We start from the raw sequence: 9,838 nt of genomic DNA, 5'->3' as shown, positions 1-9,838 counted from the left end.
ATATCAAAAAATAAAAAACTTCTATATGTACATATAATTTTAAAATTGTAAAATGAAATAATATTTTTGGTCAGAGAAAAAATCTGATTTGTGGTTTTACAATTTTTTGAACTTATCTCAAATTTATCATAAATATCGAAATAAAAATTACATCACTATACTTACATTTCCATTTTGAAATAATATTTCATTAAATAATCCTTCAAATATGTAATATTATCACCAAAACATTAATCTCTTAAGTTATTTTTGCAATTACCATTTATAAATTCTCTTTATTACAAATTATAAAAAACCATGAAAAAATAGTTTACATAATAATTTCTAATATGATATCGTATTTTGATATACATATTTCTATTAATAACCATACATCATTGACAAGAGAATCTTTTTGATAGGATAGACATTTTTTTTGCAGGTATTTTATTTTGTAGATGTGTCACTTTTCGGATATTTACTTTTGTAAAGCAAGCCAAACAAAAAGCAAACAGCTGTATCAAGATACTTTTGTTAGTGATGATTTTGAATAACAAATATAATTTATTAATGAATAAGAAAATTTTCTACTAATAGAATTGTTTCACAATATTCAAATTGTTGTTCGAAATAATTTAAATAATTTAAAACTTTGAAATTTCAAAATACCAAAATAAATTTTAAACAAAACAAATAAATATTTTTAGCATTAATATCAATTCCTAAAAATGATTGAAAGAAATATTGATGAAAATAAATGAACATCAGTTCCTTCTTGTTCAAGAAGTAATGAAACGATTTCTGTATAACCATTTAAAGATGCTAATATAAGTGATGTCCAAAACAATTTAAATAATTTCCAAATATTATTTTGAAATCCTAAATTATTAATGTAAATATTAAATAAAGAGAATATTTTTAGCATTAACATCAGTTCCTTCTTGTTTAAGAAGTAATTTCACAATTTGATCATCATGACCATTATAAGATTCCCACATAAGTACTGTCCAAAACAAATTTTATAATTTCCAAATATTATTCTGAAATATTCCTAAATTAAATTAAATTAGAATTCGTTACTTTTTGCCTCATAAAGAACATAAAAAAATTTAAAATTTATATTTACTATATTTAATTATTCTCATAAGGTTCAATTGATTGTTCGAATTCATTTCTTTTCCTTTCTAACTCTTTTATGTCGACATTTTTTTCATTATTCGATAACCAATGAATCAATCTTTCGATGTATTTCTTAAGTGAATCTATTTCCTCCTTACTGTTTTCCTGGTACAACTTATTTATTCTGCGCCTCATTTCATATAACTTATTTTGGAAGTCATTAATAGCATTTATTTTTTCTTCGAACATTCGATCGATTTCTCGGTATTTTTCTGCGTCGTTCAGCATCTTCATGATTTGCTCATCTGTAAGTCGCCCTTCCTCGTTGGATATGGAATATACTTCAACGTTATTGGTTGAAATTTCTCGAACTGTAACTTTCAGAATTTGATTGATATCGAGGTCAAAAGTTATTTCTACTTCTACCTCTCCTTTAGGAGCACGTCGTATGTTTTTAAGAGTAAATTTTCCTAATAAATTATTATACTTCTGATTTTGACGTTCACCTTCCAATACATATATTGAAAATTTGTGTTGGTAGTCATGGTTAGTGGTGTACCTTTTGTGATAAGTACATGGGATGATTGTATTACGAGGAATAATGAAATCAGTTTTATCGTGTGTAATACGAACACCAAGTGAAAGCGGAGTAACGTCAACAACTTCAATTCCGTCAAGAGGACTTGCATTAATAGCTGCTCCATATGCAACAGCAATTTCGGGATCAATATTACGACATGGTTCTTTGCCAAAATATCCATGGAGTTTCTCTTTCAAAAGAGGTATCCGAGAAGATCCGCCTGTTAGTACAATATCATCGATTTCAGTCTTGTTAAGCGAAGCACTTGCAATTGTTTCACCAACCGTTATTATCGTCCTATCAAAAAGTTCGTTGTTCAAATCTTCGAATTTTTCCCTCGTAATTTTATCTTCGATTAAACCAACTTTGCTATTAAATTTAATTGTTGCTTCATTGTGAACAGACAAATTAATTTTTGCACTTTCACATTCTCCCATGAGAATGTATTTTGAGCGCTCTTCACTCATTATATCAAGATGATGATTATTCTTGAAACAAGTAGCAAAATAATTGAACATGTTATTATCAAAGTCACGACCACCAAGATTTGGATCTCCGCCCTTTGCCAAAACTGTACATTTATCATATTCGATTTTAACAATGGAAACATCAAATGTACCACCGCCAAGATCATAAATAAGAATAATTCGAGGTTTATATGGGTTGAAATTTGGATCATTAATTCTCTGCACTTCACTGTATGCTATTGCTGCTGCTGTTGGCTCGTTGAGGATACGCATTACATTTAATCCAGCAATTTCACCGGCAGCTTTTATGGAATTTCGTTGAGCATCATTAAAATATGCTGGAACTGTAATAACTGCGGATTTTACTTTCACATTAAAGGTTGTTTCGATGTTGTTTTTGATTTGTTCGATTATCATTGCGGATATTTCTTCAGGATAAAATTGCTTTGTTTCACTTCTCCATGTTACTTTTATTAATGGGCGATTGTTTTCACCACGTTGAACTTTGAATGGCCAAAGTTTTAAATATTCTTGTATAATTTCATCATCATAATTACGTCCTATCAAACGCTTGACATCAAAAACTGCATTCCCGACGTTACTTATCGCTGTGTTTTTTGCTTCAAGACCGAACAGTCTTTCATTTTCGGTAAATGTGACAAAAGAAGGAATAGTCAGCGTACCTAAATCAATTTTTGTTGAATATACCTTATCATTCATGATAATGCATCCACAGCTATTTGACGTGCCGAAATCAATTCCAATTGGTATCTCGTCTTGCTCATCTTTCTCCATGAAACTTACTGAAAATAAATGCTTGAAAAAATGCCGAATTTTTTTTGTTATGACATCTGGCCAGATAACTTTTTGATAATATAAATGGTCGTAACAAAATTTTGAGGCAACGTCACTTTTTTCATGTGAAACTTATCAAGTTTTTCTATATCTAGAATTTAAACAAAAAAAAAAAAAAAAAAAAAATCGATGAAATGATATGTAGGAAAGGTTATTAATCGAAAGCAGTTTGCTTACGAAATTATAATTCTTTTTATCTTTCTTGGCCATCAGAAAATTATATTAAAGTTAAAATAAAATAATAACATTTTAATATTATGTTTCTAAAGAAGAATTTGGCAAAATGTTGATCCCAGAGCTATTTTCTTCCGAATCATGTGATGTATCAATCCTATCGCTCATTTTTACAAGTGTTGTTTGAAGCATTTCTCGAAACTCTTGAACCATTTGTTCTGATTTTGCTTCGTTTTTCTGTATAATTTCATCTTTTTGTTGCTTTTGGAGTTCAAATTTATCTTTTGTTTTGCGTATTTTCATTTGAATTTCAGATAATTTCTTTTCAAGCTCTGCTGCATACTTTTGAAGTGCTTCAATTTGCTTTCTGTTATCATTTTGTTGTACTTTAAATTCGCGAGTAATATCACCAACAACCTCTTGTGTATCCTTAACAACTTGTTGATGATCTTCATTTGCTTGGTTTAACCTTGTTCCAGCTGAATTTAAAGAAGATTTTAAAACAACTTTTTGATCCTTTTTTCTTTGAATTTGTTTTTCCAGGTTTTGAGATCGAAGCCTAATTTCCTTTCTTGGGTCTGGCGCAATAGGAATTTTTGTCGGTGGTCCTCTGGCTCTTTTCCCAGGCATTTTGCAGCTGCTGAACGAATTTTTTATACGTTACTTTTTTGGGTACCCCATACGGGGTACACCGACCGATAAAAGACGTTTAGGTGATAAACGTGAAGTGACTTAAAGTCTTTATTTTATAAAACGAATTTATTTATCTTTATATGTTCACATAAATTTATCATCACCATTATATTCGATAATTGATTTCCGTAATAAAGGAATACCATAAAATTGTTGTGATGTCGAATTTAAGAAACATGTTGCACCTAAATTAACCACTATAACCTGTTGAAGATACTATTGTCGCATCACCATCAATTCTCTATTCATTATAAATTGTTCGTCAATTATGTACATTATTTGATGCATTAATATTTCTGGCGTTTCTAATGTGATAAACATTGTTATGCCATATTAAATGATGAAATATTTCGAGGATTAGAATTAACGAATAAATATCAATTAATGATTGAGTTTGATATTGATGCATTAATAATTTACATAAAAGCATTTGCTTAAAGATCGTTAATAATGAAATGATTCTAAATTATCTCCATTTCTCCAATAATGGGTTAATGGAGTCTATGTTCAGAACATATGACAACGATATGCATTATATGATAGAAACAAAATATTGACCATAAAAATGATTCCTTATGAAAAATCAAAATTGAAATAAAAATATTTTTTCATTGGTTCTATGAAATTTTTCCAGATTCCAGATTTTTGGCGGCCAGTTTAAAGAAAAACTCACCTGAATTTGTGTGTTGAGTTTTTCGCAACTGTAGAAAATGAAATAAATTGCAAATAGTTTACTTGTATACAAAAAAATAAAACTCACGTTCATCTTTAAAGATTTTTAGAAAAACAACCATCCAAAAAATCGGTTTTGGTGTAGGCAGTGCATACGAAATATCATATGAATCAGGTTCTAAAGATCCAAATTTCCCAGATCCTAATTTACCACATGATCGTGAACAATGTTTAAAAACATTAAAGTATGTATTATGAACAATATTTTAGAATGGCTTTTCGTTAACTAAAAGTAAATAAAATTTCAGATTCTTGAAATAAAATTGATGGAGTGAATATTTTCCAATTATTTCTTGTTCTTATGTCCTTCATGATGCTTTCAAAACTTATATTTGGAAAATTAAAACAGTCTTTCAATGACCGTTTAGCAACTGTAGGGTTTTGTCCTAACCGTCCGTTCGGACGATATCAAATCAAGAACTTTAACCGTTTTATGACATTGAAAATTGTTTTGTTCTTCCATAGAAATATGCGTCACCTCACCAGTATTTCTGTGGCACCTCCCGTACAACTGTAAGTTTTGTGAGTGGCACTTTTTATACTAAAGCAATGAATCCAATGCTGACTAACGATGAAGCCCAATGTGAATTTTCCACAGCTGACCTCCAAATGCTACCGGCAGGGCTTCTCGAAGATATGGGATTCGAAGCCAAAAGGTCATCATCGCAAATCCAAGATGATATTCCATTAAATAATAATTATTTTGTCGAAAAAGTTCGTACCAGATCTACCCTTGCTCCACCAATTTCAATAGAGTTTCCAAAATCTAGACAGAAAAGTTCTTCATTGATTAGATTTAATTTTTTAGTTTCCAGTCCTCATGGTCTTACCCCTGTTCAAGCTGGTGTTCACCGCCAGCTCGTGCCTAAAGATTATGTCATATACAGTGATGGCCCTGTCCTTCGTTATGGAGTTGCAGTTCATGCAGATGTCAACAAAAGTAGTGAGAAGGAAGAAAAACGTCCTTATATGTCATCAGACAAATCCATTATTCGATTTATTGATGAAGATCATATTCTTGTTCCAAGTTTAATTGATAGAGATAAAAAAGCGCTAATTTTGCTCCAACTAATCATAGAACGAATGAATGTAGAATACCGTGTTGTGTTTCTTGAGACAGTTTCTTTCAACCACAGAGCCGCATTTCATCTTGGTCACAAATATACAAATCAGAACATTGTCAAAGAAATATGCAAACAACTACAGTTTTTGTTTGGATGCCCTATTTATCCATTTTATATTGAAGATGAGTGATTTATTTGGTGTGTAAATAAAAAAGAATATGTTAAATATTTTATGATGTTTGGAATCTAGCGCGCATTGACGTCAAAAGGCAAACTAAAAGACCCATGATACCAATGAGCTCTGAGAAAATTTGTACGATAAGTAATTTGAAGAACATTTCTGCATCACGATGACAAACAAGTGAAATTGAGGAGCCAACAAGACCAATGGCCAAACCAGCTGAAAGGCTACATGCTCCTTGCACAATCCCACCAAAGAATATTGCATAACCAGCATGATAATGTTGTCTATCAAATGGTAAACCATGATATTCAATACGGCCATTTAAAACAAGGGCCATAATTAAACCATAAATGGCAATAACTTCGCAAAGAATGAGATTCATAATATCTCTCATTGAGATTGTTCCGGATACAACGGCCGTTCCAGACATTGCTGTACCACATGTCCAAATACCCCATGCTGCGCCAATTGCTGCAAGTCCTACGCAAAGGCCGATACCTTCTCCTGCAAAATTGTAAGGGGAGATGTCAAATAAAAACCCTGATGACATATGTGTCGATTAACCAAACCGTTTTCATAACAAAAGTGCATATCATTGGGGTGCCCTGATTCACAATAAATCTTCCTACAGGAATGCGTTCCTGATTCTTCATCGCATGTAAATATTTTGAATCTTTTACTTCCATTTCTTGTATTAAACTTTCATGACAAAAATATAAATTTAACTTTAAAGATAATAATTTTTTTTTAAATAATTGCAAAAATACATATGAGAAGTGTGATGAATCTAAAAACTATCTCTTTCTTGATATATAAATATTTTCATATTTAAAAAGAAAACGAATTTATTTAAAAATCTTCTTAGCATCTTCTCTCTTCCAAAATGCAAAGTAATTAATAGACAAAGAAACCAATATATTTGCAATGATCAAAGATATAATCAAAAAAAAAAACATTTTTTTTTTCACATGAACAATAACATTTCTTTCAACTATGAGGAGCAGTTACTGTTTGGGGTTGGGGCAATTCTCCGTCTGCACCATCTCCATAAATTGGATATTCAATTTTAACTGAGATCACTCCTTTTCTACACATCGGGCATGGGTTTTTTTCTTTCCATATTTTGGTTGCACAAGAATAGCAACAGCATTGATGACCACAAGGAAGAAAGATGGAATTGCAATCATTTGTTCCGCAAACACAACAATTCGACTCAGAAAACACACTAATAGCTGAAGATATGTGAACATTGCAGAGAGGGCATGTTTCGCTTCTGTCCTTTGGAATTTTTGCTGAGCAATTTGCACAAAAAATTCTATGTCCACATGGAATGCAAACATTGGTTGCTGGTTCACGCAAGCATTTCATGCACATACCTGGAATTCGTCGTTCTTTTTCTTTTTCTTCAGGTAATTTTTGCATAGTATCTTCTTTAAAAAATGGTTCTTGACACTCAGGAAGATCTCCTGGATTACTTACGTTTGGAAGAGGTTCTGGAAGCTTATTGATCGAATTAATGAGCAAATCTTGAACCAAAATCGGTCTTTGAAGATTAAAATTAGTATTGACCAAATGGTACCCACCTGCGTTGTTTTGGTTTTGCGAACTTGGTACTGTGCTATTTTGATTTGGTACCTGTTGTATCCCTTGCATATTTTTGTTAGGAAAAGGCCAAAAATTTTGAGCTATGTACGTTAACAAATGAATCGAATTTTTTATTTTTAACCCAATATAAAACTCTGTTTATTCCATGTATTGCGCTGAATAAAACATCATTATTCACAATGTAAAGTGTTTTGTTATTCTTTTCATAAGACATTAAATCCATTTTTTTGTGATCAATTCATGATTTTTTTCTAACACCAACAAAAACACAACTATAATGATAAGCTGTTGAAAGCTTCAACCTGATGAAATTGTGTTTTATATTATCAAAAGATTAGGAAAACAATAAAATATTTATCAGAAATACAAATTTAAAAATCAAAAAAAAATGATATGAATTCAGTGGTCTTTACTTCAAAGATGTTGCTGATGAGCTACGTGTAGCACCAACACCTGCCTTGCTGTGCTTAACAATCTTCTTGCTCATTGCGAAATCAGCAAGAACATGACCAATCATTTCTGGCTTGATTTGTACTTCTACGAATTCCTTTCCATTGTAGATACCGATTATGTTATCAACAAATTCAGGAAGAACAACCATTGATCTAAGGTGTGTCTTAACAACAGGTGGCTTTTCACCAGGGCCCTTTACAGCTTCACGAGCCTTCTTGAGCTTAGTGATAAGATGAAGATGCTTTACACCAAAGCAACGTGAGATATAACGCCTGCGTGGTGCTGAAAGAAGTTTGACGAATTCTGGGAGCTCCATTGCCTTAAGGTCGTCGAGTGTTTTACCGCGGAATGTATAGTTACGCTGGGCGAATTTGGACATTTAAAAAAAAGGGAAGGCCACACTTTAACCGCAAAAACCGTCGGTTATCAGATAAACGTTCGTTTGTCGATAGAATTTTTTTCAAATTCCAGGTGATCATATTTGATTCAAAATATTGAACGTTCATTTTTTGTTATTTCACATTTTAATGAAAGAGCTTTGTCAAGAGATCCAACAAGCAATCCAAAACGCTAAAACTACAGGTTGAGAAAATGCTGGTGAGAAGAAATTAATTAATGATTTTCTTACAGTAATTGAAAAACATTTAACTTCATCAAACTTTCACGAAATTTTAATTAAAACTGTTTCTGATTTTTATCCTCTTGTAGGAAAGCTAGTTGAATTAATTGTTGAACAAATTTGCACTTCGAAAGAATGCTTGACAATTTTTTTTTGTTTTGCTCAAATTGGAAGGAACACATTCCGCAATATAATTTGAAGCCCATTGCTAACGCTATCAAACACCTTAATTTGAAAAAAAGTTTTATCAAACCACTATCTGGTCACATCTTCACAAATATATCTACTTTATCATTTAGGCAAACCTTCTGATTACACTGAGTTTCCAGAAATTTGTTCCCAAATTAAATCGAAAATTATTGAAATCATATCAATTATTAATTCTTTTGGCAAACCATGCTATGTTCCAATTGTTAAAGATTCCGATTCTTGTGATTCCCATGTCTCCAAATTTGGTGGTTGTCCTCCCCATCTTCCACATGAAGATAATTTTCCTCGATGTGATCAATGTAATCAATCATTATCAATCGTATTTTCATTATATGTTCCATCGCTTCCTGTTGAAATCCAAAGTTATTTTCCAGAAGATGAACGTGAATGTTTACTTTTAGGATATTCGTGATTACATTTTTATAATTGCTTAAAAGTCATCTGATATAAAAATGAAGAAATTAATGAGTTAGCTTATGGAGAAATTGATCCTCAATTTGTCTTTAATGAGAATCGAGTGATTGTTGAGTGGCGGAAATCGATTTCATATCCAACATCAGCCGAAATACTGATGAAGTTGCGACCTGATTTGCCTGAAGAGGATTTGGATTTAGCCGAAAAAATAATTGATAAAGTATATAACTCAAAAAGAGTCGACGTGACATATTTGGGTGGTTACCCTTACTTCATACAGGGCGATGATCAGCCAGAAGACACTGTGCTGCTACTGGAGATGCAAGAATCGAATGCATCGACAAATTTGTGGGGTGACTGCGGAACTGCTCAGGTGTGGATGACAACAGGTCAGGACTTTGGCTCTTTTATAATGCAATTTGCTTTCTGTTAAATATTTGAAAATGTATTAAACTTTTTATATAAATATGTGTGCGAGCAGAAATATTGATATTAAATTAAGGTGAAGTTCGACTACAAATATTGCAAATATTATTTTATTAAACATTTTATGTTTGTATATATACATGTAGAAGATTCTCAAAATTTAAGTATTTAAGCTGTATATTGTTTGGTAAATATAGTATTAGCATAATAATTTTCATGTTTTAGTAGCTCTTTAAATACATTAATAATATATGTTTTTCCCTA

General features: G+C 31.5%; 6 protein-coding genes across 6 annotated transcripts; 1 reads left to right on the top strand and 5 right to left on the bottom strand.

Moving 5' to 3' along the window:
* Positions 1-1,110: 1,110 nt before the first annotated feature.
* GO595_003469 (cytoplasmic heat shock protein 70) lies at positions 1,111-2,940 on the bottom strand (the record flags this gene model as incomplete). The annotated part of the gene is made up of 1 exon (XM_067916493.1): positions 1,111-2,940. One exon carries the CDS (start codon positions 2,938-2,940, stop codon positions 1,111-1,113), a length of 1,830 nt encoding a protein of 609 aa, XP_067776326.1.
* Positions 2,941-3,255: 315 nt separating this feature from the next.
* GO595_003468 (uncharacterized protein) lies at positions 3,256-3,804 on the bottom strand (the record flags this gene model as incomplete). The annotated part of the gene is made up of 1 exon (XM_067916492.1): positions 3,256-3,804. The coding sequence occupies one exon, from the start codon at positions 3,802-3,804 to the stop codon at positions 3,256-3,258; it is 549 nt and encodes a 182-aa protein (XP_067776325.1).
* Positions 3,805-5,148: 1,344 nt separating this feature from the next.
* On the top strand, positions 5,149-5,853 carry GO595_003467 (uncharacterized protein; the record flags this gene model as incomplete). Its single annotated transcript, XM_067916491.1, has 1 exon — positions 5,149-5,853. The coding sequence occupies one exon, from the start codon at positions 5,149-5,151 to the stop codon at positions 5,851-5,853; it is 705 nt and encodes a 234-aa protein (XP_067776324.1).
* Positions 5,854-5,893: 40 nt separating this feature from the next.
* On the bottom strand, positions 5,894-6,397 carry GO595_003466 (ATP synthase subunit C family protein; the record flags this gene model as incomplete). Its single annotated transcript, XM_067916490.1, has 1 exon — positions 5,894-6,397. The coding sequence occupies one exon, from the start codon at positions 6,395-6,397 to the stop codon at positions 5,894-5,896; it is 504 nt and encodes a 167-aa protein (XP_067776323.1).
* Positions 6,398-6,834: 437 nt separating this feature from the next.
* On the bottom strand, positions 6,835-7,500 carry GO595_003465 (E3 ubiquitin-protein ligase MYLIP-like; the record flags this gene model as incomplete). Its single annotated transcript, XM_067916488.1, has 1 exon — positions 6,835-7,500. The coding sequence occupies one exon, from the start codon at positions 7,498-7,500 to the stop codon at positions 6,835-6,837; it is 666 nt and encodes a 221-aa protein (XP_067776322.1).
* Positions 7,501-7,861: 361 nt separating this feature from the next.
* On the bottom strand, positions 7,862-8,284 carry GO595_003464 (ribosomal protein S19; the record flags this gene model as incomplete). Its single annotated transcript, XM_067916487.1, has 1 exon — positions 7,862-8,284. One exon carries the CDS (start codon positions 8,282-8,284, stop codon positions 7,862-7,864), a length of 423 nt encoding a protein of 140 aa, XP_067776321.1.
* Positions 8,285-9,838: the final 1,554 nt, after the last annotated feature.

The sequence above is a fragment of the Histomonas meleagridis genome, assembly GCF_020186115.1.
Source record: "Histomonas meleagridis strain 2922-C6/04-10x chromosome Unknown contig_204, whole genome shotgun sequence".
Taxonomy (NCBI): domain Eukaryota; phylum Parabasalia; order Tritrichomonadida; family Dientamoebidae; genus Histomonas; species Histomonas meleagridis.
The sequence above is the reverse complement of the archived record's forward strand: the minus strand, read 5'-3'. Positions and strand labels throughout refer to the sequence as shown.